The sequence below is a fragment of the Salvelinus namaycush genome, chromosome 42 (assembly GCF_016432855.1).
Source record: "Salvelinus namaycush isolate Seneca chromosome 42, SaNama_1.0, whole genome shotgun sequence".
Taxonomy (NCBI): Eukaryota; Metazoa; Chordata; class Actinopteri; order Salmoniformes; family Salmonidae; genus Salvelinus; species Salvelinus namaycush.
The window spans coordinates 5,957,439-5,985,237 of NC_052348.1; the positions used below are offsets into that span (position 1 = coordinate 5,957,439).

General features: G+C 43.6%; 2 protein-coding genes across 3 annotated transcripts; both read left to right on the forward strand.

Annotated features, from left to right (window-relative positions):
• Positions 1-1,680: 1,680 nt before the first annotated feature.
• LOC120035144 (fibrinogen gamma chain-like) lies at positions 1,681-10,896 on the forward strand. 2 transcript variants are annotated; one of them, XM_038981944.1, is made up of 9 exons: positions 1,681-1,820; positions 1,955-1,999; positions 2,496-2,679; positions 3,115-3,199; positions 5,122-5,252; positions 5,880-6,013; positions 6,199-6,383; positions 9,064-9,341; positions 9,636-10,896. In XM_038981944.1, exons 1-9 carry the CDS (start codon positions 1,758-1,760, stop codon positions 9,815-9,817), a joined length of 1,287 nt encoding a protein of 428 aa, XP_038837872.1. In that variant the 5' UTR covers positions 1,681-1,757; the 3' UTR covers positions 9,818-10,896. The 2 variants fall into 2 exon arrangements, with proteins under 2 accessions (XP_038837872.1, XP_038837871.1); XM_038981943.1 differs by having other exon boundaries at positions 1,684-1,820; positions 1,952-1,999.
• A 6,401-nt stretch (positions 10,897-17,297) lies between these two features.
• Positions 17,298-27,168, forward strand: LOC120034904 (pleiotropic regulator 1-like). Its single transcript, XM_038981563.1, has 15 exons — positions 17,298-17,431; positions 17,773-17,879; positions 21,225-21,355; positions 21,484-21,537; positions 21,868-21,961; positions 22,237-22,330; positions 22,476-22,577; positions 22,829-22,921; positions 23,381-23,530; positions 23,690-23,791; positions 23,896-23,998; positions 24,280-24,388; positions 24,559-24,698; positions 26,131-26,324; positions 26,553-27,168. Exons 1-15 carry the CDS (start codon positions 17,423-17,425, stop codon positions 26,610-26,612), a joined length of 1,542 nt encoding a protein of 513 aa, XP_038837491.1. The 5' UTR covers positions 17,298-17,422; the 3' UTR covers positions 26,613-27,168.
• Positions 27,169-27,799: the final 631 nt, after the last annotated feature.

Sequence of the window (27,799 nt, forward strand, 5' to 3'; positions counted from 1 at the left end):
ATTCATAGACAGAGCTATGGATGAAAGGGCTGACCATCCATGGTATCCAAGTGATAGTTTTAACAATGTTTTAAGGTTATACAGCCTTTGTTTACAATCGCATTGTTTACAAACAACGCTTATACACTACACGACCAAAAGTATGTGGACGCCTGCTTCTCGAACATCTAATTCCAAAATCATTGACATTAATATGGAGTTGGTCCCTCCCCTTTGCTGTTAAAACAGCCTCCACTATTCTGGGGAGGCTTTCCACTAAATGTTGGAACATAACTAACGGCACAAGAACATTAGTGGGGTCGGGCAATGATGTTGGGCGATTAGGCCTGGCTCGCAGTCGGCGTTCCAATTCATCCCAAAGGTGTTCGGTGGGGCCAGTCAAGTTCTTCCACATCGATCTCGACATACCATTTCTGTACGGACCTCGCTTTGTGCACGGGGGCGTTGTCATGCAGTTGGAAGCACAGAATCATCTAGAATGTCATTGTATGCTGTAGCGTTAATATTTCCCTTCACTGGAACTAAGGGGCCTAGCCCGAAGTATGAAAAACAGCCCCAGACCATTATTCCTCATCCACCAAACTTTACAGTTTGCGCTATGCATTGGGGCAGGTAGCGTTCTCCTGGCATCCGCCAAACCCTGATTCGTCTGGCATTGCCCGGGCATTGATTTTTACGCACTACGCGCATCAGCACTCGGCGGTCCTGTTCTGTGAGCTTGTGTGGCCTACCACTTCGAGTTGTTGTTCCTAGACGTTTCCACTTCACAAAAGCAGATGCTTACAGTTGACCGGAGCAGCTCCAGCAGGGCAGAAATTTGATGAACTGACTTGTTGGAAAGGTGGCGTCCCATGACAGTGCCACGTTGAAAATCACTGATCTCTTCAGTAAAGCCATTCTACTGCCAATGTTTGTCTATGGAGATTGCATAGCTGTGTATTCAATTTTATTCAACTGTCAGCAACAGGTATGTCTGAAATAGCCGAATCCGCTAATTTGAAGGGGTGTCCACATACTTTTGTGTATATTGACATTTACATTTAAGTCATTTAGCAGACGCTCTTATCCAGAGCGACTTACAAGTACATACATTCATACTTTTTTTTTGTACTGGCCCCCCGTGGGAAACGAACCCACAACCCTGGCGTTGCAAGCGCCATGCTCTACTAACTGAGCCACACGGGGCTGGTATATGGTTTATCACTCTTGCCACAGAAACAGCCAAATGGTAGAGGACTGTAACTTGAGGAGTGATTGCAGTCCTAAAATAACCTTAAAGTGACTCACTAATTATACTTAGAAAACACTCTAATATAATATCTAATGTAGTATCTTGTTTTATCCTGGTTTGAGTGGAATTTGCAAGGTAATGTTTGGTTTGATTGGAATTTGCACGGTAATGACATGGCATGATTGACCCAGTGTTGTTTTGACCCCAACGAAGTTCACCACGCGAGCCGGCTGCCCATGACTTACCCTGTGATCACAAAGCCGTGGAAGGAACCACACCGAACCTGTCAATCAATCCCAGTCACATCTGGGAAATGATGAGTAGCAGGACATTTGAGTCACAACGTTGTCCCATCATTGACTCATCTACTAGGACATGAGTTGGATGACCCGGTTCTGTTTACACGCGGACCCCTTATCTGCTGCAGAAAGGAGGACCTTGATCGGATAAATACACCGTCAGGGGCCAGAGGCTCTTCATTCTCCAACTGGACAACACCACAACTGGTGTACCAAAGGCTAACAACATGGCTCCTTCACTTTTGTCCACAGCCGCAGGCGTTCTTTTGCTATTCTCCCTCTCCTCTGCAGTAAGTGTCAAATTTCAAAGAACCTGTTTCAACGAAGATGTGTTCTCTCATAAACAGTGTTCTGCAAAAACAAGAGATACAGTAGCATCCACTAAGATAACAGACTGCGCTGTTTTGCTTCTGTTCCACAGCAGACGAGGGGAGACTATTCCGAGGACTGCACACCAAGGGACGGATTTGTAAGTATGATCGTCGATGGGATGCACCGATGTACTCTACTCCACTCATTAAGTGGTGTGTGTACAGGAAGAAATCCCCCATCTTACTATTTCATCCTCTTTGTACTGTATGCTTATTGACATTGTTATTTAGATGGAATTGTTGCTAAATTATAGTCCTCACACGCATATGATATGTAGTTAATTCTGAGGTATTACGACCAATTTAGTTGGTGCCTCTTTAAGAACACACGTCAATAAACATTTTGTCGTTTCTTTGACTCCAATGAAAATGTCCAATACTCACACATCCACAGTCACAATATAACAATATATTGTAAACATGTGTCACAAATGGCAATCTATTCCATATAAAGTGCTCTACTTGTGACCAAAGATCAATGCGCCCTGGTCAAAAAGCAGTGCACTATAAAGGGAATAGGGTGTCATTTGCGACACAGACACGTCTCTCGCATAGTGTTAAAATGTAAGCATCTGTGTTCTGTGCCTGTTGTAGGGCAAGTACTGCCCAACGACATGTGGCGTGGCTGACTACCTCAACAAGTACAAGCCGGTGGTGGACAAGGACCTTGATGAAATGGAGGATATCCTGGATAGAATAACCAACCTTACCACGGGGGCCACAGAGAAAGTCACCTATATGAAGGATTCGGCAACACAACATCAGAAGTCTGGTGGAGGTATTTGACTTTTCTTGGGTTATTTGACTGTGTTAAACTAGCTAACACAAAATAAACACTATTAGATGTGGTGCTAAGAAGTGGAGATGTCAGTAGCAGAAAAGTCTAAACTTTCAAGAAATACATCAATGAGGCACACTCCGCTTTTCATTGCTATGTGATTTATTTTACATCACTTCACAAACAGTTTGTCTATAACCTTTATCAGGGTTGTGTTCAATACGGAGAAAACGTTTTGAAACCGAGTGAATCCGGGAGATACTGTATGAACTCGTCCAATAAGAACACATATTTTTGTTTTCCTTTGAAAAATGTTTTTCTACAGTTTGCCCTACTGAAGACACCCAGGTGTTCAGCTAATTGGAAAAGAAGTATAGACTCTGGTAATTCATGTAGGTTACTGTAACTGAAGCAGGTGTTGTGATTGTTCCACAGACGTCCACTATAAAAGGTCAGCGAGCATACTGGATGATGTCCTGCGCTTTGAGAAGACCATCGTCTCACAGGAGGAGCAAATATAGTAAGTCCTACTTTTTATTTAATTTTTTTACATCAGAATCTAATTTGGTCTCAATTCACTTAGAATTGGACTTGGAACTTCTCCTTAGGAGAGCAATTGGTGAAGCAAAGGGACATTCTAAATTGATCTGGGAGAATCTAAAAAAGTTAACAGGGAAAGACCATAGTAACACTGCAAAAAGACTAGAAATCATGGTGAATAACAATCTAACACAGGATGCAGTCGAAATAGCAATAGCCTTCAATTCTTACTTTATTGACTCTGTCAGGGTACTGACACAGAACCCCTCTACTGGATTCTTGGGCTCAGTGCTAGTGAATGACACTCAAACTGTCTTCATCATAAGGGAGGTTTCTGAGTCAAAGGTGAACAAGGTGATTAGCTCACTAAAGAACTCTAAAGCCAAAGATGTGTTTGGGTTGGACTCTACCTTTCTTAAAAACTACAAAGAGTCACTCATTGGCCCTATTACTAAGGTCACCAACACATCTATTGGTCTCGGGGTGTTTCCAAGGGTATGGAAGTCGGCCATAACGGCCATCTTTAAATCGGGCGACCCTGCTGACATGAGTAACTACAGGTCCATTAGTATACTACCTGTGGTGTCAAAGGTTGTTGAAAAGTGTATAGCAGAACAACTGATTGCCCACCTCAACAACAGCCCCTTCACATTACACTCCATGCAGTTTGACTTCAGAGCGAAACACTCCACAGAAACGGCCAACTGCTTTCTTCTGGAAAATGTGAAGTCCAAGATGGACAAAGGTGGCGTTGGGGCTGTGTTTCTGGACCTAAGGAAGGCTTTTGATACTATTAACCATGAGATTTTCATCACAAAATTGTCCAAGATCAACTTTTCCCCCGATGCCTTGAGATGGATGAAATCATAAATTGAAGGCAGAACTCAGTGTGTCAGAGTGAGCAATGAGCTGTCGCCCACGCTATGATGTGGGCGTGCCCCAAGGGTCAATACTGGGACCCCTCCTGTTCAGCCTGTACATTAATGATCTGCTTTCTGTCTGTACCAACGCATGTCTTGTATTCAAGATCCTAAATGGCCTGGCTCCCCCTCCACTCAGTATTTTTGTTAAACAGAAACCCCAAACATATGGTAGAAGATCCACAAGGTCTGCCATGAAAGGTGACTGTATAGTTCCCTTAAGGAAAAGCAACTTTAGTAAATCCGCTTTCTCTGTGAGAGCTTCCCATGTCTGGAATACACTGCCATCAGACACACATAACTGCACCACATATCACACTTTCACAAAATGCATGAAGACATGGCTAAAGGTCAGTCAGATTTGTGAACATAATCCCTAGCTGTGTATTGCCGCTTTCCATATTGTCTGTTGTCTGTAGCTTGTGAGGTGTGAAACACTTTGTTGCTTTTATGAATTTTGTCTTGCTGCTTTTTGTTCTATGTTGCTCTGTCTGTATGCTATGTCTTGCTTGTCCTATGTTGCTCTGCGTGTGCTCACTGCTCAATGATTGTCTATATTGTAATTGTTTTTAATAACCTGCCCAGGGACTGCGGTTGAAAATTAGCCGGCTGGCTAAAACCGGCACTTTTACTGAAACGTTGATTCATGTGCACTGTCCCTGTAAAAATAAACTCAAACTCAATTGACTTCTGGAATTGATTGCCATTTAATTGGAATTGACCCCAATGCTCGAATGTCTCTCAGCGGCTAAAGCTGGTTGAAACCAGTCAATGATATTACAATCATTTCAACCAGTTTTGCCTGCTGGAGACGAATTACCTGGAAATACCAGGACTAAGGGTACAGGTGTCAAATGCTATGTACTTAAAACACATTGATAGTCAAGTCATGCACCCACTGACCTACAATATAAACCGCAATCTAGGTTTATATCCAAATCATCTGAGAAACATTTTCAATCTGTTCCCCTCTTTTGCTCAGTCAACTCCAGGGGATACTGGAATCCAACAAGAAGAGGATGTTAGACCTCAAACAGATGTCCATTCAGCTGGATCAGAAATGCCAAGATCCCTGCAAGGATACTGTGGAAATCAAACCCACTACAGGGAAAGGTAAAATCAACAGCACTCTGTAGGTCGATTCCCATTTCATCAGAGGCTGCTCAACCCTGCTCCTGGAGAATTCACTCTACATACCAGTCATTTGTCCTTGTTGCGTGTTTAGTCAGAAGCGAATCAAAGGCATCAATCAATAGAGGCTGAGCAGATTTGTCCCAATCCAGTTATTTGGATGTACTTTAGCAATGGTTAATGAATTCATTTGTTAATATCATTTGTTGGCATTTATAAGTGATATTCTTTAAGCAAGGGGTATCAATCCAGTTATACGGATGCACTTTAGATTAGTTCAATTAATTTGTTTATATAATTTATTGGCATTTATAAATGATTCTTCCATAAATAGGTATAGCTTTAATTTAAATGATCAAAAAACGGCTGTTAATAAATACCACAGAGTGGATCTTTACCAGGGACAAGGGACAATAATCAACAACGCGCAAGATCATAAGAACATAATCAACACAATCAGCAAGGTAATAGAGCCAGAGCTCATTTCCATCTGGAACAGGCTAAAACCAGAATCAAAACACTACAAAACCGTTGTGCATTGCCTTATGGGAACAGTAGTCTTTGTTATTAACACATATCAACATGATCATGTTGTTTTTCTCGTATTAGATTGCCAGGATATTGCCAACAAGGGTGCCAAAACCAGCGGTCTGTACTACGTGAAGCCACTGAAGGCTAAAGAGCAGTTCCTGGTGTACTGCGAGATCGACAGCTTCGGCCGCGGCTTTACCGTCCTGCAGAGGGTACGTGTGTTCATTATGGTTGGCTCATGCAGGATTCAAACAAGCAATTCTATTCCAGGAAGTAAACATTCCAATTGGGATTTCAGTTTCCGTATTGACAAAAGTGAAATGGTATTGACCCAAACCTGGTTGTAACCGCATACTGTATTAATAACATAACCACCGTCCAACATATATCTCCACAGAGACGTGATGGCAGCGTGGACTTCAACAAGGACTGGGTCCAGTATAAGGAGGGCTTCGGCTACCTGAGCCCAGATGACACCACCGAGTTCTGGCTGGGCAACGAGAAGATGCACCTGCTCTCCACCCAGTCCTCCATCCCATACGTGCTGAGGATCGAGCTCACCGACTGGGTGGGCAACAAGAAGTACGTACTACTAAATTCTCTACTAAGGCTACTGCTAGTGCACGCTTAGGGCCTACATTCCCCCTCCTGAATAGAAAATGGTGTTCAAAATGTAGTGGGAACAGCTCAAAGTCTTATCCCAGCAGGTAAAACTGGTTCCAGTGATGTCACTCCAACCCGTTGTAAGGATGTTATAATGACATCATTGCAACCAACTTGACCCACCTGGGTGCTTACCAATCCAATTCTGTGGTGTCTAGTTTTCACGCTTTAAAAATGCTATAAATACTGTATTTCGCTATTATCAATTCCCCCTCAAAGTTATTGGGGGCTTGGCATCATTGGTCTTGCCTATATGACACATTTACTCGCGCAATTCTCTCCACTAAATTAATGAAATATTTAGGGGCAAATCTTAACTTCAGCAAGTCAAATTTTCACTTAGTCATTCATGTCAATAGGAGACGAAGTTGAAATTTGATTTAAGGCGAAGTTAGGATTCGCCCCTTTAATATATTTAGTGCTGAAATATTTAGTGCCATTTAGTGCCATTTTTTATGAGGAATTGTGGAAATAAGCAGCAGTAAGCCTTTTCTTGGTGAGGTGACTAACTTCAAAATAGCATGTTTTTCCACTCATCAAATCAAAATGTATAACATTTTATTGGTCACATGCTTCAACAGGTGTAGACCTTAAAGTGAAATGCTTACTTACAAGCCCTTAATAACCAACAATGCAGTTCAAGAAAGAGTTAAGAAAATATTTACTAAATAAACTAAAGTAAAAATAGTACAATTTAAATTTAAAGTAACACAATAAAAATAACAATAACGAGGCTGTATATATACAGGGGGTGCCGAGTCAATGTGTGGGGGTACAGGTTAGTCAAGTTATTTTGTACATGTAGGTAGGGGTAAAGTGACTATGCATAGATAATAAACAGCAAGTAGCAGCAGTGTAAAAACAAAGGGGAGGGGGGGTCAATGTAAATAGTCTGGGTGGCCATTTGATTAATTGTTCAGCAGTCTGATGGCTTGGGGGTAGAAGCTGTTAAGGAGCCTTTTGGTCCTAGACTTGGTGCTCTGGTACCGCTTGCCATGCGGCAGCAAAGAGAACAGTCTATGGCTTGGGTGACTGGAGTCTTTGACAATTTTTTGGGCCTTCCTCTGACACCACCTATTATATACGTAGGTCCTGGATGGCAGGAAGCTTGGCCCCAGTGACGTACTGGGCCGTACGCACTACCATCTGTAGCGCCTTATGGTCAGACGCTGAGCAGTTGCCATACCAGGCGGTGATTCAACCAGTCAGGATACTCTCGATGGTGCAGCTGTAGAACCTTTTGAGGATCTGGGGACCCATGCCAAATCTTTTCAGTCTCCTGAGGGGGAAAAGGTGTTGCCATGCCTTCTTCACGACTGTCTTGGTGTGTTTGGACCATGATAGTTCGTTGGTGATGTGGACACAGTTTCAAGGAACTTGAAACTCTCAACCCGCTCCACTACAGCCCCGTTGATGTTAATGGGGCCTGTTCGGCTCGCCTTTTCCTGTAGTCCACGATCAGCTCCTTTGTCTTGCTCACATTGAGGGAGAGGTTGTTGTCCTGGCACCACACTGCCAGGTCTCTGACCTCCTCCCTATAGGCTGTCTCATCGTTGTCGGTTATCAGGCCTACCACTGTTGTGTCGTCAGCAAACTTAATGATGGTGTTGGAGTCGTGTTTGGCCACGCAGTTGTGGGTGAACAGGGAGTACAGGAGGGGACTAAGCATGAACCCCTGAGGGGCCCCAGTGTTGAGGATCCGTGTGGCAGATGTGTTGTTGCCTACCCTTACCACCTGGGGGCGGTCCAGTTGTCCAGGATCCAGTTGCAGAGGGAGACGTTTAGTCCCAGGTTCCTTCGCTTAGTGAAGAACTTTGTGGGCACTATGGTGTTGAATGCTGAGCTGTAGTCAATGAACAGCATACTCACATAGGTGAGATTGAGTCATCTGTGGATATGTTGGGGCGGTATGTGAATTGGAGGGGGTCTTGGCTTTCTGGGATGATGGTGTTGATGTGAGCCATGACCAGCCTTTCAAAGCACTTCATGGCTACCAACGTGATTGCTATGGGGCGGTAATCATTTAGGCAGGTTACCTTCGCTTCCTTGGGCACAGGGACTATGGTGGTCTGCTTGAAACATGTATGTAGGTATTACAGACTCGGTCAGGGAGAGGTTGAAAATGTCAGTGAAGACACTTGCCAGTGTGTCCGCGCATGCTTTGAGTACACGTCCTGGTAATACATCTGGCCCCGCGACTTTGTGAATGTTGACCTGTTTAAAGGTCTTGCTCACATCGGCTAACGAGAGTGTGATCACACAGTCATCCGGAACGGTGGGTGCTCTCATGCATGCTTCAGTGTTACTTGCATCGAAGCGAGCATAAAAGGCATTTAGCTCGTCTAGTAAGCTCGCGCCACTGGGCAGCTTGCGGCTGGGTTTCCATTTTATATGAATACTTGTCGCCTGTGTGGTCTAGTGCTTAGTGTCGTGGACACAGGCATTTGCACCACAGTAGGCATGGGTTCAAATCCGACCCAATGCCTTTCTGACCTGCACCGCTCCTACCTTTGTTGTCTTCTTCTCACTGTCTTAGTTATTCAATAAAACCACACACGTAAAAAATAGCTAATAATTAAATGTATTTTCTTTTTTTTAGGCATGCCGACTACGCCATGTTCAAATTGGGGCCGGAAGTCGACATGTACCGCCTGACCTACGCCTACTACTTTGGCGGTGACGCGGGGGATGCGTTCGACGGCTTTGACTTCGGAGATGACCCCAGCGACAAGTTCTACACGTCTCACAACGGCATGCAGTTTAGTACCAGCGACAAGGACAACGACAAGTTTCAGGGTAACTGTGCTATGCAGGACGGCTCCGGTTGGTGGATGAACCGATGCCACGCCGCCCACCTCAACGGGAAATATTACCAGGGTAAGGACACACACGTACACAGACACGTGTACACTCTCACACACAAACACATGCACGTTCTTGCATTTTTCTGTTAAAGAATACTACTCTACAAGTAACATGAACCATACTACAGTCATACATGTATGCAAATCACTACCAACCTATACCAATGCTAGTTTTAGGGGTTCTCTGACATTTTTACTGTTACCTTTCCAAGAAGGCCACATTTATGAGGCGGTCCAACACTGTGATTTTCTTACTTGTAACAAACTTTTCATTGACACTTCTGTCTTTCCATCTTTCCATCCCTAGGTGGGAAGTACACGGAGAAGGATGCCGGCGAGTCAGGCTACGACAATGGCATCATCTGGGCCACGTGGCACAGCCGATGGTACTCCATGAAGGAGACTACCATGAAGATCATCCCCACCAACAGGATCACGGCGGGGGACGGACAGCAGATCGAAGGGGTCAAACAGTTTGGAGGCCTGTAACACTACTGAAACAAATACTGCAATATTGCTACAACTTTCCCGGACACAGTTTAAGCCAAATCCTAAGAAGATAATAACATAAGAGAATCTATCAAACATGTAGTCCAGGACTAACCTTCAGCCTAAAATGTGTCTGGAAAAATGGCCCTCTGTCTTGTTGTATCTTTGTTTTATTGGTTCGATCAATGTAGTTTTTTGTCCTCTTGCCTAAGATATTGTCTATGATCAAATGGCTGTTGTTGGACCTTGGAAGATTGGTTTGACTTCTTCTACTTAGCACCTTCTGTTAGAACAAACTTTATCTAGTGTCTATGGAGTTTTATTAGATCTGGTTGGTGTAACCAATGAATAAATGTTGTATTTTTCTAAATATAGATACCCCTGCTCCGACTACATGATCTAAGACAGGGTTTGAACCTGGGTGGTCTGAAGGCCATAAGACTGTGTAAGCTCTCTGAGCTAAAAGCCTAGGCAATAGCTCCGGGAGCTAACGCAAGTCTTCAAGTCTCAGGCCAAGGCACTGAATCACCTCGGTTACACAAGGGTCTTGCATTTAAAAGACCATGCCCATTTCTTTATTGTACTTTTCCTGGTACCGCTTGTAATTGTGCTAAATAGGATACATGATACCCACATTTATATGACATGCAAGTTGGTGGCGGCATTGAAAGACTTTTAAAGAGAAGGCACTGTATTGGGAAGACCTAACTCAGTTCGTTCAACTATTTTGAACTATTCCAGATAACGATTTGTAGAAGCTATTTTGATACATTGGGGGAAGTTCTTGGAAATCACCTATTGGAAGTTATTTGAACCAATATTCAAATATCCTCTCAGAATTCAACCCAGGCTATGTCAACGGGAAAGAAAGTAACGCTATTAGGTAGGAATGTGAAGTAGGAATTTACCGTATTAAAGAGTTTATGTGTGTTTTTTCCCCCTCTAAGACCAAAGTGCCCACCAAAGCCAGGTTCATGTTCAGTATGGAGAAAATGTTCTGAAACAGAATGTAACTATCAAAAAGTCTGATATGTCCTATATGCTGTTCTATTACAAAATAAATACCTACCTGAACATAAGACTTAGTCAATCAATCAATCAAATGTATTTATAAAGCCCTTTTTACATCAGCCGATGTCACAAAGTGCTGTACAGAAACCCAGCCTAAAACCCCAAACAAGCAATGCAGAAGCACGGTGGCTAGGAAAAACTCCCTAGAAAGGCCGGAACCTAGGAAGAAACCTAGAGAGGAACCAGGCTCTGACGGGTGGCCAGTCCTCTTCTGGCTGTGCCAGGTAGAGAGTATAACAGAACATGGCCAAGATGTTCAAACATTCATAGATGACCAGCAGGGTCAGATAATAATAATCACAGTGATTGAAGAGGGTGCAACAGGTCGGCACTTCAAGAGTAAATGTCAGTTGGCTTTTCATAGCCGATCATTCAGAGGTAGAGACAGCAGGTGCGGTAGAGAGAGAGTCCAAAACAGCAGGTCCAGGACAAGGTAGCACGTCCAGAGAACAGGTCAGGGTTCCATAGCCGCAGGCAGAACAGTTGAAACTGGAGCAGCAGCATGACCAGGTGGACTGGGCACAGCAAGGAGTCATCAGGCCAGGTAGTCCTGAGGCATGGTCCTAGGGCTCAGGTCCTCCGAGAGAAGAGAGCGAGAAAGAGAGAGAGAGAAAGAGAGAAAAAGAGAGAGAGAATTAGAGAGAGCATATGGATAAGAAAGGAGAAATACTCCAGATATAACAGACTGACCTTAGCCTCCCGACACATAAACTATTGCAGCATAAATACTGGAGGCTAAGACAGAAGGGGTCGGGAGACACTGTGGCCCTGTCCGACGATATGCCCGGACAGGGCCAAACAGGCAGGCTATAACCCCACTCACTTTGCCAAAGCACAGCCCCCACACCACTAGAGGGATATATTCAATCACCAACCTACTACCCTGAGACAAGGCCGAGTATAGCCCACGAAGATCTCCTCCACAGCACGAACCCGAGGGGGGGCGCCAACCCGGACAGGAAATCACGTCAGTGACTCAACCCACTCAAGTGACGCACCCCTCCTAGGGACGGCATGGAAGAGCACCAGTAAGCCAGTGACTCAGCCCCCGTAATAGGGTTAGCGGCAGAGAATTCCAGTGGAGAGAGGGGAACCGGCCAGGCAGAGACAGCAAGGGCGATTCGTCGCTCCAGTGCCTTTCCGTTCACCTTCAGACTCCTGGGTCAGACTACACTCAATCATAGGACCGACTGAAGAGATGAGTCTTCAATAAAGACTTAAAGGTTGAGAGCGAGTCTGCGTCTCTCACATGGATAGGCAGACCATTCCATGAAAATGGAGCTCTATAGGAGAAAGCCCTGCCTCCAGCTGTTTGCTTAAAAATTCTAGGGACAGTAAGGAGGCCTGCGTCTTGTGACCGTAGCGTACGTGTAGGTATGTACGGCAGGACCAAATCTGAAAGATAGGTAGGAGCAAGCCAATGTAATGCTTTGTAGGTTAGCAGTAAAACCTTGAAATCAGCCCTTGCCTTAACAGGAAGCCAGTGTAGAGAGGCTAGCACTGGAGTAATATGATCAAATTTTGGGGTTCTAGTCAAGATTCTAGCAGCCGTGTTTAGCACTAACTGAAGTTTATTTAGTGCTTTACCCGGGTAGCCGGAAAGTAGAGCATTGCAGTAGTCTAATCTAGAAGTGACAAAAGCACGGATTCATTTTTCTGCATCATTTTTGGATAGAAAGTTTCTGATTTTTGCAATGAAATGAAGATGGAAAAAAGCTGTCCTTGAAATATTCTTGATATGTTCGTCAAAAGAGAGATCAGGGTCCAGAGTAACGCCGAGGTCCTTCACAGTTTTATTTGAGATGACTGTACAACAATCAAGATTAACTGTCAGATCCAACAGAAGATCTCTTTGTTTCTTGGGACCTAGAACTAGCATCTCTGTTTTGTCCGAGTTTAAAAGTAAAACATTTACCGCCATCCACTTCCTTATTTCTGAAACACAGGCTTCCAGGGAGGGCAATTTTGGGGCTTCACCATGTTTCATCGAAATGTACAGCTGTGTATCGTCCACTTAGCAGTGAAAGTTAACATTATGTTTCCGAATGACATCACCAAGAGGTAAATATATGGTGAAAACAATAGTGGTCCTAAAACGGAACCTTGAGGAACACCGAAATGTACAGTTGATTTGTCAGAAGACAAACCATCTACAGAGACAAACTGATATCTTTTTCCGACAGATAAGATCTAAAGCAGGCCAGAACTTGTCCGTGTAGACCAATTTGGGTTTCCAATCTCTCCAAAAGAATGTGGTGATCGATGGTATCAAAAGCACCACTAAGGTCTAGGAGCATGAGGACAGATGCAGAGCCTTGGTCTGACGCCATTAAAAGGTAATTTACCACCTTCACGAGTGCAGTCTCAGTGCTATGATGGGGTCTAAAACCAGACTGAAGCATTTCGTATACATTGTTTGTCTTCAGAAAGGCAGTGAGTTGCTGCGCAACAGCTTTTTCAAACAATTTTGAGAGGAATGGGAGATTCGATATAGGCCGATAGCTTTTATATTTTCTGGGTCAAGGTTTGGCTTTTTCAAGAGAGGCTTTATTACTGCCACTTTTAGTGAGTTTGGTACACATCCGGTGGATAGGGTGCCGTTTATTATATTCAACATAGGAGGGCCAAGCACAGGAAGCAGCTCTTTCAGTAGTTTAGTTGGAATAGTGTCCAGTATGCAGATTGAAGGTTTAGAGGCCAAGACTATTTTCATCAATGTGTCGAGAGATATAGTATTAAAAAACGTGAGTGTCTCCCTTAATCTTTGGTCCTGGCAGTGTTGTGCCGACTCAGGACAACTGAGCTTTGTAGAAATACACAGATTTAAAGAGGAGTCCGTAATTTGCTTTCTAATGATCATTATCTTTTCGTCAAAGAAGTTCATGAATTAATCACTGCTGAAGTGAAAACCATCCTCTCTTGGGGAATGATGCTTTTTAGTTCGATTTGCGACAGTATCAAAAATAAATTTGGGATTGTTGTTAATCCTCAATTAAGTTGGAAAAATAGGATGATCGAGCAGCAGTGAGGGCTCTTCGATACTGCACGGTACAGTCTTTCCAAGCTAGTCGGAAGACTTCTAGTTTGGTGTAGCGCCATTTCCGCTCCAATTTTCTGTAAGCTTGCTCAGGGCTCGGGTATTTTCTGTATACCAGGGAGCTAGTTTCTTATGACAAATGTTTTTTGTTTTTGAGGGTGCAACTGCATCTAAGCAAAAGCAAGGTTAAATTTAGTTCCTCAGTTAGGTGGTTAACCGATTTTTGTACTCTGATGTCCTTGGGTAGGTGGAGGGAGTCTGGAAGGGCATCTAGGAATCTTTGGGTTGTCCGAGAATTTATAGCACGGCTTTTGATGATCCTTGGTTGGGGTCTGAGCAGATTATTTGTTGCGATTGCAAACGTAATAGAATGGTGGTCCGATAGTCCAGGATTATGAGGAAAAACATTAAGATCCACAATATTTATTCTACGGGACAAAACTATGTCCAGAGTATGACTGTGGCAGTGAGTAGGTCCGGAGACATGTTGGACAAAACCCACTGATGATGGCTCCGAAAGCGTGGGTCTGTGGACTTTTCCATGTGAATATTAAAGTCACCAAAAATGCGAATATTATCTGCCATGACTACAACTCAGTCAATCCTTTATTTCCTACAATACCAACAGTACAGGAATTAGAACCCATACTGTTGTTGTCCCATTGGTGCATGGCCTTATCAAGACAAATGTTCTCCATACATGTTTTGAAAACAACATTTGTAATCGTTGTCACATTATCTATTAGACTGTACATGGACAAAACCATGTTTGGATGTCATTCGGTAGATATGACACTATGACCAAAAATACTCTCTCTCTCCCGATCTCTCTCTCTCTTTCTCCCGTCTAATCGATCTCAGAAAGGCCTTGTGTGTGAGCACGTTTGCATGTGTGAGTGGGCGTGTGTGTCTGTGTGGGTTGATGCGTGGGTTTCTGCTGACTGGTATGTATGCTCTGTGTGAGTGATTATTTGTCTTTGTTTGTACATTGTGCAGGTCCCCTATGTGACCACTCTTTATGTCAATATTACCCAACATACACAACATTTTCCTATCAGTGTTTTTATGGGGTCAACCAAAAGCCAAAACGAGTAAATTAATGTATTTCATAACGTACTACTGCAATCCAGTAGATAGAAAGTACGATCAGGGAAAACTTGAATTCATCACTTTGGGATGGTAGCATTGATGTTGATTGATTAGAAGTCCCCTGACGGACATTCCATATTTGTATGGCAGTTACTCATATTGAGTCAAATATGTTAGCTAAATGGATAATACTCATTGCGGAAATATGCTTAGTCATGTTTTCCAAGATGCATTGGAAATGCAGGGAAATAACAGAAATAGGCTAGAATCTACAGGAGATATGAACAGATTTTGTTTGGTTCTTGATTGTGATTGAAATACTCATTTAAAATTGCAGAATGTAGATGTGCATCTTGAATGGGGTAACCCTAACCCTAATTTAGAATTGATAGTAGTTCAATATTAATCAGTGTACTTTAGTTGACAAACATGGTCCTAGTGCCGCAGTTTTCAGAGGTTTTCAAAACGCAGTGTTGTCGTATTCAGGACATAAAGTCAGGATGAAATCCAAATAGACACTTTGAACTGTCCAAAAGCCTCGGGCCTAGGCTTTACATGTGATTAGGGCTTGAAATGAATCTTGAAAATAGCGGTTTTGCCAGGATAGTCATCATAGCTTGTCTATCTTGAATAGAAAGCGGGCATATTATTAACTATAAATAAGGCCTGAATGGTTATTAGTAACACTGCAGAAGTCATCATATAGAACTCAGCAAAAAAATAAACTTTCCTTTTTCAGGACCCCATCTTTCAAAGATAACTCGTAAATATCCAAATAACTTCACAGATATTCATTATAAAGTGTTTAAACACTATTTCCCATGCTTGTTCAATGAACCATAAACAATTAATGAACATGCACCTGTGGAACGTTCGTTAAGACACTAACAGCTTACAGACGGTAGGCAATTAAGGTCACAGTTATGAAAACTTATGACACTAAAGAGGCCTTTCTACTGACTCTGAAAAACACCAAAAGAAAGATGCCCAGGGTCCCTGTTCATCTGTGTGAACGTGCCTTAGGCATTCTGCAAGGAGGCATGAGGACCTGAGATGTGGCCAGGGCAATAAATTGCAATGTCTGTATTGTGAGAAACCTAAGACAGCGCTACAGGAAGACAGGATGGACAGCTGATCGTCCTCGCAGTGGCAGACCACGTGTAACAACACTTGCACAGGATCGGTACATCCGAACATCACACTTGCGGGACAGGTACAGGATGGCAACAACAACTGCCCGAGTTACACCAGGAACGCACAATCTCTCCATCAGTGCTCAGACTGTCCGCAATAGGCTGAGAGAGGCTGGACTGAGGGCTTGTCGGCCTGTTGTAAGGCAGGTCCTCACCAGACATCACCGGCAACTACGTCGCCTATGGGCACAAACCCACCGTCGCTGGACCAGACAGGACTGGCAAAAAGTGCTCTTCACTGACGAGACGGTTTTGTCTCACCAGGGGTGATGGTCGGATTCGCGTTTATCGTCAAAGGAATGAGCGTTACACCGAGGCCTGTACTCTGGAGCAGGATCGATTTGGAGGTGGAGGGTCCGTCATGGTCTGGGGCGGTGTGTCATAGCATCATTGGACTGAGCTTGTTGTCATTGCAGGCAATCTCAATGCTGTGCGTTACAGGGAAGACATCCTCGTCCCTCATGTGGTACCCTTCCTGCAGGCTCATCCTGACATGACCCTCCAGCATGACAATGCCACCAGCCATACTGCTCGTTCTGTGCGTGATTTACTGCAAGACAGGAATGTCAGTGTTCTGCCATGGCCAGCGAAGAGCCCGGATCTCAATCCCATTGAGCACGTCTGGGACCTGTTGGATCGGAGGGTGAGGGCTAGGGCCATTCCCCCCAGAAATGTCGAACTTGCAGGTGCCTTGATGGAAGAGTGGGGTAACATCTCACAGCAAGAACTGGCAAATCTGGTGCAGTCCATGAGGAGGAGATGCACTGCAGTACTTAATGCAGCTGGTGGCCACACCAGATACTGACTGTTACTTTTGATTTTGACCCTCCCTTTGTTCAGTCACATGTTTGTTGAACTTGTTCAGTTTATGTCTCAGTTGTTGAATGTTGTTATGTTCATACACATATTTATACATGTTAAGTTAAATAAGTTTGCTGAAAATAAACGCAGTTGACAGTGAGAGGACGTTTCTTTTTTTGCTGAGTTTACTTGTATCGTAAAAGTTACTAGATGTGGCCATGGGGTGGCGATAATCGTCAGCCGTAAGGGGAAATATTTGACCCGGAAATGAACACGTGAACTGATTACTTCCATCCGGTGCATCTGAACTGCATTTGTGCGTTTGTTTAGCAAGCGGTATCTAGCTAATTTCTACATCTGTTTTATCGAAAGTTTTTACAGATAGTCAAGTTATCTGGCTAAATAACATCAGAAATGACTGAGGTATGTGCTCTTTCGTGTATATTTTTGTCAGTAAAGCTGAAATAACAGGTGTAGCTTATGCGCCACTAGCTAACGCGATAGCTAGCTAGCAACGTTAAGTTATTCCAAGCACACTTGAAATAATTCCATTTGGAAAATGAATATTAGCTAGATCAGCTGTGTAACGTTATTTGCACTTACATCCGCGAATGTGGTATCGTGGAGTTGAGATGTACGTTAACGGTACTTGGCTAGCTACAGTAGCATGCATCATGAATAAGTAGCAACAGTGGGTGACAGTTAGCTAGCACCGAAAATATTGCTTTTGTCGAAATTAATATTTCCGTGTATTTCATTTTCAGGATGTGCAGAAGCACTCCGTGCACACGCTCGTGTTCAGGTCCCTCAAGAGGACTCATGATATGTTTGTAGCTGACCATGCCAAACCAGTCTCCTTGGATGAGACAAGGTAATCATGTTTTGTATAACAATATGCTGTCGTTGTGTGAGAGAAAGAAGCTGTGTGTGGGTGCAGTCTGTCTGTGTGTTTAGCATAGACATAATAGTTCCCGACCCTACACTTATTTACAGCCGCACTGGGGTCGGGCAAGCTTCCTGTTTAAATTAAGACACCGGGACCCAGCGCGAGATAATGCTCGGGAAATCTACTTCCATCCAGGGATGAGAAATGCGTTGTACTCCGAAGTGTCCCATTATTTGCCAAATGCTTCGTAAACAGGTGTGGTGAAATGCTTACTTACAGGTCCCTTTCCAAAACTGCAGAGTTAAATATACTTTTACTTTTTTTATATTTTTAACTCGAGGAATTAATAAACAGTGAATCACAAATAAAAAATAACATGGCTATATACAGGGAGTACCAGTACCGAGTCAAATGGTGATTGAGGTAGCTATGTACATATAGGTAGGGACTAGGTAAAATGATAGATAATAGACAGTAGCAGCAGTGAATGTGGTGTGAAACTGGTGTCAGTATGCATGTGTGGGCGTACTAGTGTGTATATGTATGTGTTGGGGTGTGAGTGTGTGGATAGTCCACTGTGTGAGCATAGGAGAATTAGTGAAAACAAGTGTGTGTGTGTGTGTGTGTTAGTGTAAGTATGTGAATTACACTCAGTTACATCGAAGATTGAATGACACATTTTTAAGTAAACTGACGTTTTCATCTTCATGCTAGCTAGCAGTAGCCACAGCAGCCGTTGTGGAATAGCACATCACATTGAACAACAAAGGAGCTGATTGGCTGACACTGCCCTTCCAAAATGGCTGCTGTGGCTTCTGCTATCTAGCATGAGGACGGAAAAGGCAGTTTTCGGGAAAAACTAGCAGTCGTTCAAACTTCTCGGTGTAACAGTTGGGATAATGAGACAATTCAGAGTACAATGCATTTCTCGTCCCTGGGTTGAGGTACGTTTTCTGAGCCATATCTCGCACTGCGGCATCCGGGGTGTCTTAATCTAAACAAGAAGCCTGTCAGATCCCAGTGCAGCTGTAAGCAAGCTTAGGGTCAGAGTCTATTCTGGTTGTGTTCAGTACAGAGGCTCATTCTCTGAAATGACTAAGGTTTAAAGGTAGGGCTGGGCGATATATCTAATTCATTTGAATGTATGTTTTAGTATCATACTCCCAAATGCCTGTATCGCAATCTAGTTTTTTTGTTAGCGTGTATGTCCACTTGTTCTCGTGTTGTCTTTTGGTCTTGTCTCCTTCGCTCCTGCTGTGACGGTGCACCCCATTTACACACGCGCACCAAGCCCCTCCCGCACGCTTGGTGCTCCTCCCAAAACATACAAAGCCCCCCCCCCCATATACCAAGCTCCTTCCCCTGCCACTCAGAACAACAAAGATGAAATATCTTCTTCCTTTCTGACAAAAAGCCGATTCAACTCGCTATTTGAGGTTTGGTCCAACAGAATCGCTCATATGGGCACCCAAACACATTGAGACATTATCTTACTGTTTTAGAGGAGAACTTAATAACTATACCTTTTCTATGTCTCTATTGTTGTGTGAAGTTGTGTGAAGAACAGACCCTACTAAAACGGGAGTGTCAATGAACATTGATGCTTGAAAATGAATGCTCAGTTTCTGTCACGCGCAACATTGCAGGACCATGCACCGCTAGCAGCATTTTAGCCACAGACTGTTACACTAGCTGTCCGGTTTGTTTTATAAATGTACAAAAAGCTTAAAAAAAAAGAAGCTATTATATAATGGCAACTCATTCTGAGAATTAAGGTAGGCCACTTGATTTCAACATGTGAACAAAGTGGGCAGGCTAGCATGCTGTTCAAACAGTTGGAGATGTACAGCAGGGTGTGTTCATAACAATTCAACGTTTCTACTTTGTTAGCTAGCAAATAGATCCAAGTTGGCTAGACCGTAAATATAAAGATTAGCTGGCTAGTCACTAGCATGTGGGCTTGTGCTTGAGATTGTTTATGAAACCGGTGTTCAGTTTCCAAAATGCCTGCTACAAGAGGTTGGTCATTTTTAGTGAATGTACAGTACCAGGCAAAATTTGGCACCTACTCATTCCAGGATTCTTAACTATGAACTAACACATATGGAATCATGTAGTTAACAAAAAAGTGTTAAACAAATCAAAATACATTTTATATTTGAGGTTCTTCAAAGTAGCCACCCTTTGCCTTGATTTCAAGAAATGTGAAAGTTTTTTTCAAGTGCAGTCGCAAAAACCATTAAGCGTTATGATGAAACTGGCTCTCATGAGGACCGCCACAGGAAAGGAAGACACAGTTACCTCTGCTGCAGAGGATAAGTTCATTAGATTTACCAGCCTTAGAAATTGCTGCCCAAATACATGTTTCACTGAGTTCCAGTAACAGTCACATCAGGGGAATCGGGCCTTCAAGGTCGAATTGCTGCAAAGAAACTACTACTGAAGGACACCAATAAGAAGAGCCTTGCTTGGGCCAAGAAACACAAGCAATGGACATTAGACCGGTGGAAATCTGTCCTTTGGTCTAATGAGTCCAAATTTGAGATTTTTGGTTCCAACCGCCGTGTCTTTGTGAGACGCAGTGTAAGTGAACGGATGATCTCCCAATGTGTGGTTTCAAGCATGGAGGAGGTGTGGGAGTGCTTTGCTGGTGACACTGTGATTTATTTAGAATTCATGGAACACTTAACCAGCATGGCTACCACAGCATTCTGCAGCGATACGCCGTCACATCTGGTTTGGGCTTAGTGGGACTGTCCTGTTGAAAAACAAAATGATAATGACTCAAAACCCACCTCCAGGCTGGGTAAGGGCTATTTGACCAAAAATCAGAGTGTTGGAGTGCTGCATCAGATGACCTGGCCTCCACAATCACCTGACCTCAACCCAATTGAGATGGTTTGGGGTGAGTTGGACCGCAGAGTGAAGGAAAAGCAGCCAACAAGTGCTCAGCATATGTGGGAGCATTCTTCATGAAGCTGGTTGAGAGAATGCCGAGAGTGTGCAAAGCTGTCATCAAGGCAAAGGGTGGCTACTTTGAAGAATCTGAAATATTAAATATATTTTGATCGAACACTTCTTTTGGTTACTACATGATTTCATATGTTATTTCATAGTTTGAATGTCTTCACTATCATTCTACAATGTAGAAAATAGTAAAAATAAAGAAAAACCCTTGAATGAGTAGGTGTTCAAACTTTTGACTGGTACTGTATATTGTGAATCACCTATACGTTTGAAAAGATCAAGATATAATTTTTAGGCCATATCGCCCAGCCCTACTTTCAGCCTGATGTGTTCAATTGAGTTAACTAGGGTTTCCCTTCGTAGTCACAAGGTGAAGATGGCTGCGAAGCTAAGGGCAGACTACAGTGCCGTTCTACACATGCCCGTTCTGAAAGAGGGCAAGGACAGACCACTAGGATCCAACATGCATGGCAATCAGACCTCTCTCCAACCTGGTAAGAATGCCATCGCGTCAACATCAATCATTGACAAATCATTATTATTGTTTTCATGGGCAACGAATGAGCACTATTACAAGTCAAAACTTCCAAGTATTTCTCATTACAACTCTCTGGCCTTCAAGGTGATGATCCAGAGTACTTGATCACTGGGACCCACGCATACCCCTCAGGACCTGGTAATTACAACAGTCTTACCCAGGGATCCCTTACTCTGGTCCTGGAGAGGTTCTTGGGGTGCAGGCTTTTGTTCCAGCCCTATCCTAACACACCTGATTCAGCAAATCATGGCTGAAGATCATGATTTATTTGAATCTGGCGTGTTAAATGATTGGCCGGAACCAAAACCTGCACACCCGTTATCTCTCCAGGACCAGACTTGGAGAACCCTCCCTCTGGTATAACCTCAATACCACATGCAATGCTACTGTTGCATGTAAAATCACATTCATATTGTGTCCTTGGGGGTGTTACGTCACTTTTATAATGCTGTGTATTGTCATCCTCAGGGGTGGCTCTGACGGCGGACACTCAGATACATAGGAACCCCAGTGAGGGGGGAGTTCACGCCATGGCTCTTGCCCTGCCGCCATCACAAGCCAGGTACTTAACTTCAGAGGATGCACGGTAGATGTGTTGAAGTGAAAAGACTCTAGAACCAACATAATTCAATAGTTCACGTCAGACATTCATCTGTTTGACACAATACTTCCGTAATTCTATAGCACTACAACCGCCTGTACAGACCCCCAGATTTGAGAGAAATAAGCAAAGGGTTATTGTATCCAATCAACTCGAGACCCCGATCGCGGTTGCCTATAGTATGAGTGTACTTTGACACCATCCAGCATCCGTTTAGTTTTTTTGTGTAATTGCAGGCTGGACGCCAGTCGCACAGCAGCCAGCGTCGGGGACATTCACAGACACGCAGTGGGAGCAGAGAGGTCTCACGCTCCTCACTCACACGCTATGGTGGGTAACGCTCTCCGATACGTATTATTAGTACTACACACCTTTTTGCATCTGCTAACACTTCACATGTATTTCTGCACCAACGTTCCACTAACGTGACAATAGCCTACCACTTTGAAAAATAATTTTATGTCCTCTTTTCTAGTCTCTTTTGGAAGGAGGCGGCACCAAAAACTCTTCCCTCATTGCCAGAAAAGCCCCCACTATGCCCAAGCCCCAGTGGCACGCGCCATGGAAGTTGTTTCGGGTAAGGACGTTATTTTGTCACGTCAAGGGCTCCTGAATACACTTACTTCCTCTACAGTGCACACACTTTATCAAAGCACTTGGCACACTTACAAAAGCTTGGATGTTTTGTAAGGAACTGTCCCTAGTCCTTCAAACGTACTACCATAATCTTAGAATATCTTTATGTATGCGTTTCAGATACCTTCGGGGGTGTTGACTTGCTCCCTGTTTTGTGTGGTAGCTGATACAGGTTTGCTTTATCCCTTCCAGGTCATCAGTGGTCATCTTGGCTGGGTGAGGTCCATTGCCGTAGAGCCCGGCAACCAGTGGTTTGTGACCGGCGCTGGCGACAGAACCATTAAGGTGAGTACAGAGAGAGGCCGAGAGATCTATAGCTTCTAAACGGCTGTTTGAAGCCGGTGTACAGAAGTAAAAGACGCAAAAATGAAACTTAGGAACGGGAAGCATAGAAATGGCGCACATAGACCAGATATACTGCTTCTTCAACTTGCTTTCAATGAGAAATCTATAACGCGCTTTTCTATGTGCATTTGGTCGAGTCGCCCAGAAGGTTACATATTGCAGCTTTAAAGGAAGATTAAGTCCTTTGTTTATTCAGTGTGTGTGATTGACAGGAGGGATGAGGGGCTGCGTTTTTACCACTATCATCACTAGTAGATATGAGAATAATAAGGGTATTGGGGCACCCATTTGATCTATTCAATGTCTGTCAAATGGTGGCATTTAGTCATATCTCGTAATAGATCAGCTATAAGTTTGATCGTGACGACAAATCCCCATTGTTTATTCTTCTCCTGACAGATCTGGGACCTGGCCAGTGGGAAGCTAAAGCTTTCCCTGACGGGACACATCAGCACGGTGCGCGGCGTGGCCGTGAGCACCCGGAGTCCCTACCTGTTCTCCTGCGGTGAGGACAAGCAGGTCAAGTGCTGGGATCTGGAGTACAACAAGGTGCTGTACTAGTTCCCTTTCATTTCTGCTTTACTTTATATGTTGTTTGGATGGACTGTAGGTCCATTATTATTTAGTATAGTTACGCCCACTCATTTCTGCTCTACTACACGTGTTTCAATGCCATATTGTTTTTCCAATTATGATTGCTGTTTTTAGGTGATCAGGCACTACCACGGCCACCTCAGCGCCGTGTACGACTTGGACCTACACCCAACCATCGACGTGCTGGTCACATGCAGTCGAGATGCCACGGCCAGGGTAAGTGTTGCTAATGACTAGTTGTCTTGACTTTCAAAAATGTCATTTTAGTGGAACATTTTGGGATGTATTGGGACTTCGATATGATATCTGTGCATCTATAGGTGTGGGATATCAGGAGCAAAGCCAACGTGCACACCCTGTCCGGACACACCAACACCGTGGCCACAGTCAGATGCCAGGCCGCCGAACCTCAGATCATCACAGGTACGGATACGTTACAATTGCTTTGCCTAGCTGTGTTCATATATTGGCTAGTTGACTCAAAGCAAAGTACCATCAATGGCTTATTATATTGTTACGTTCTATTATGAGCTGGCGCGAGGAGGAATCCGAATTTTGACCCTTTCTCCTGCGTCATGTTCTGTAGGGAGAAAATAGGAGATACCACTTTAACTTGTCCAATAAGAACACAGCGTTTTGTTCGTTTCAAGACGTTTTGCTACGGCGTGACCTTCTGAACACGTCCCTGCTCTTTTCTGTTCCAGGGAGCCACGACTCCACCATCAGGCTATGGGACCTGATAGCTGGGAAGACCAGAGCCACTCTCACCAACCACAAGAAGTCTGTCAGAGCACTGGCCCTACATCCCAGACAGTACGTCATTTCCTCATACGTAGCTAGTATTGATGCATATGTCACACCCAAGTTAGTCAACTTATATTACCTAGTTGTAGTAAATGATAGATTGATAGCTGATTGGATCGCTCACTTTATTTGTGTGTTTGTATTATGACACTGAACCATTGGTTGGCTGCACATTACAGGTATACCTTAGCCTCTGGCTCTGCCGACAACATCAAGCAGTGGACGTTCCCCGACGGCAACTTCATCCAGAACCTCTCTGGACACAACGCCATCATCAACGCAATGGCAGTCAACTCGGACGGCGTGCTGGTGTCGGGAGGTATGAAAACGTCCTTTGCTTATTTCCAACTGGCCTTGTATATATGTTGCTATTGAAATAGACAGTTTTGAGCCTCTGTCATGATGATTGGGTTAGATTCTTTCTAGTCATAGTACATTGAAGGGCATTGTTGCTTTGAAGGCGCATTACTAAAGATGGGCAACAAACAAAAGGGAAGTGATAACGGAAGAGGCTGGAAGCGAAGATATTGGAATGGCTATATATATTTTAGATTATTCAAAGTAGCCACCCTTGAGGACAGCTTTGCACACTCTTGGCATTCTCTCAACCAGCTTCACCTGGAATGCTTTTTCAACAGTCTTGAAGGAGTTCCCACACATACTAAGTACTTGTTTGCTGCTTTTCCTTCACTCTGCGGTCCAACTCAACCCAATTGAGGTGGTTTGGGATGAAGTCTGGTGATTGTGGAGGCCAGGTCATCTGATGCAGCACTCCATCACTCTCCTTCTTAGTCAAATAGCCCTTACACAGCCTGGAGGTGTATTGGGTCATTGTGCTGTTGAAAAACAAATGATAGTCCCTCTAAGCGCAAACCGTATGGGATGGCATATCGCTGCATAATGCTGTTGTAGCCATGCTGGTTAAGTGTGCCTTGAATTCTAAATAAATCACAGACAGTGTCACCAGCAAAGCACCATCGCACCTCTTCCATGCTTCACGGTGGGAAGCACACGTGGAGATCATCCGTTCACTTACTCTGCGTCTCACAAAGACACAGCAGTTGGAACCAGAAATCTCAAATTTGGGCTCCAGACCAAAGGACAAATTTGCACTGGTCTAATGTCCCTTGCTCTTGGTTCTTGATGCTAGCAAGTCTCTTCTTCTTCTTGGTGTCCTTTAGTAGTGGTTTCTTTGCAGCAATTTGACCATGAAGGCCTGACTCACGCAGTCTCCTCGGAACAGTTGATGTTGAGATGTCTGTTACTTGAACTTTGTGAAGCATTCATTTGGGGTGCAATCTGAGGTGCAGTTAATTGCCCATTTCTGATGCTGGTAACTCTAATGAACTTAACCTCTGCAGCAGAGGTAACTCTGGTTCTTCCTTTGCTGTGGCGGGGTCCTCATGAGAGCCAATTTCAACATAGCGATTGATGGTTTTTGCGACTGCAATTGAAGAAACTTTCAAAGTTCTTGAAATTTTCCCTATTGACTGACCTTCATGTCTTAAAGTAATGATGGACATTTCTCTTTGCTTATTTGAGCGGTTTTTGCCATACTATGGACTTGGTCTTTTACCAAATATAGCTGTTTTCTGTATACCACCCCTACCTTGTCACAACATAACTGATTGGCTCAAACCCATTAAGAAGGAAATAAATTCCACAAATTAACTGTTAACAAGGCACACCTGTTAATTGAAATGCATTCCAGGATACAGATAAACCTTACAGCTTTTTATTGTCTCCGTTAGCGGACAATGGCACCATTCACCTGTGGGACTGGCGGACGGGCTACAACTTCCAGCGTATCCACGCCGCCGTGCAGCCCGGCTCGCTGGACAGCGAATCGGGGATCTTCGCCTGCATGTTCGACCACTCGGAGAGCAGGCTGATTACGGCCGAGGCTGACAAGACCATCAAGGTGTACAAAGAGGACGACACCGCGGTAAGAGATACTTTCATCATGTGCTGTATATCTACATGAGTTTTTGTTTTGAGATGTGATTCACGTGGATTATTTATTTTTTTACTACCTCATACAAAGTGGATTTTTATTCAATCAGGGAAAATGACATTCACTAAAACATTGCTAAGCTAATGAAACTGTAGTATTACTTTGAGTACTTCATCAGTTCTTGTTCCTGACTAGGGTGGGATTGTTTTTTTCTTTCAGACCGAGGAAAGCCACCCAATCAACTGGAAACCGGAGATCCTCAAGAGGAAGAGATTCTAGTTTTGGCCCAAAAATAAATACATTCATTAATTTCTGTTGTCAATTTTCCCATCAATAGAACCCCATAATTTTTGTAACAAGGATATTCACACAAAAACATACTTTGAACAAGTTGGCTTTTATTTTCACTTGAGTCTTTTTCGTTTTCAATGTACTCATTATTCTAAGTACCATTTTCCGTCTTCAGTGTACGATGTTAGTCCAACGAAGCAGCCATTATGGACAGCCTTTAACCTTCCAGAATGTTTGTTCTTGCTGATGACCGCTCTCTCATAGCTCTGGCGATTCTCGTCCACCATGAGAAGCCACTCCTCAGCTCCGTAAGGGCTCTCCTTAGTGTACACAGTCCCCACTCGAGGCAAATCCGATTAATGTGTGGGAAATTCAAGATTTTCTCATTATAAACTGCAGTTTGAAAAGGTCAGGTTTTTATTTTTTTGTATTGATCCAACAGAATCACCGACTGTATATACAAGAGAAACGTAATTTGTTGTGCAATCTGGTGTATGAAATAATTCACTGTATGATCAACAGAACCATTAAAAAAAAAACAGCATGTTGCTTCTCATTTTGAAGTTCAGTGAAGCGTGACTCACCCATGTAACCATTGGTGACAACATTCCGGTAGTCTTTGCAACTGTTTCCCTTGATCTCCTCCCAGTATCCGTTGTCTCCTGGGTAGTCCTGGAGCTCAACCGTATTCCTGGTTTCACTGATAATGTGGAAGTTCTGCTCACCTGTTAGACAAAGCAGAGGTAGACTAACGTAAAACTAATTCATACGACAATTTTGGGTATTATCAACTGTAAAATGCTCAAACGTTTTACTGCAGCATACTGTAAATTGTGTGGAAATAATTGCTGTATTTTGAATGGTACTGCAATTCCACCCCATAGAATACCGTACTGTATCTTCAGCAAAAATTGTATTTTTGTTTCTTGCTTATTTATATATTTTCAGGTCTGCCTTGTAAGAGGCTATAGTGCACCCGTGAGTGAGAGTGCTGTACCAATTTAACTCCCATGTAGTTATAGTGCCCCATCAATATAAAATGTAAAACCAAGACTCTTCCTTGAGCTGGCCGCCGAGGCAACTGACAATTGGGTAAGAAGGGCTTATATCTGGGAGGTCTGATGAAACCAAGATCGAGCTCTGGCCTGAATGCCAAGCGTCACGCTAATCACCTG

Bases quoted from the DNA above. Each gene is read 5' to 3' on its own strand.
- LOC120034904 (XM_038981563.1), top strand. The intron at 21,538-21,867 runs GTAATTACAACA...TGTCATCCTCAG, and splicing joins CGCATACCCCTCAGGACCTG to GGGTGGCTCTGACGGCGGAC. The intron at 22,331-22,475 runs GTGGGTAACGCT...CCTCTTTTCTAG, and splicing joins CTCCTCACTCACACGCTATG to TCTCTTTTGGAAGGAGGCGG.
- LOC120035144 (XM_038981943.1), top strand. From the start codon at position 1,758: ATGGCTCCTTCACTTTTGTCCACAGCCGCAGGCGTTCTTTTGCTATTC. The intron at 6,014-6,198 runs GTACGTGTGTTC...ATATCTCCACAG, and splicing joins GCTTTACCGTCCTGCAGAGG to AGACGTGATGGCAGCGTGGA. The intron at 6,384-9,063 runs GTACGTACTACT...TCTTTTTTTTAG, and splicing joins GACTGGGTGGGCAACAAGAA to GCATGCCGACTACGCCATGT.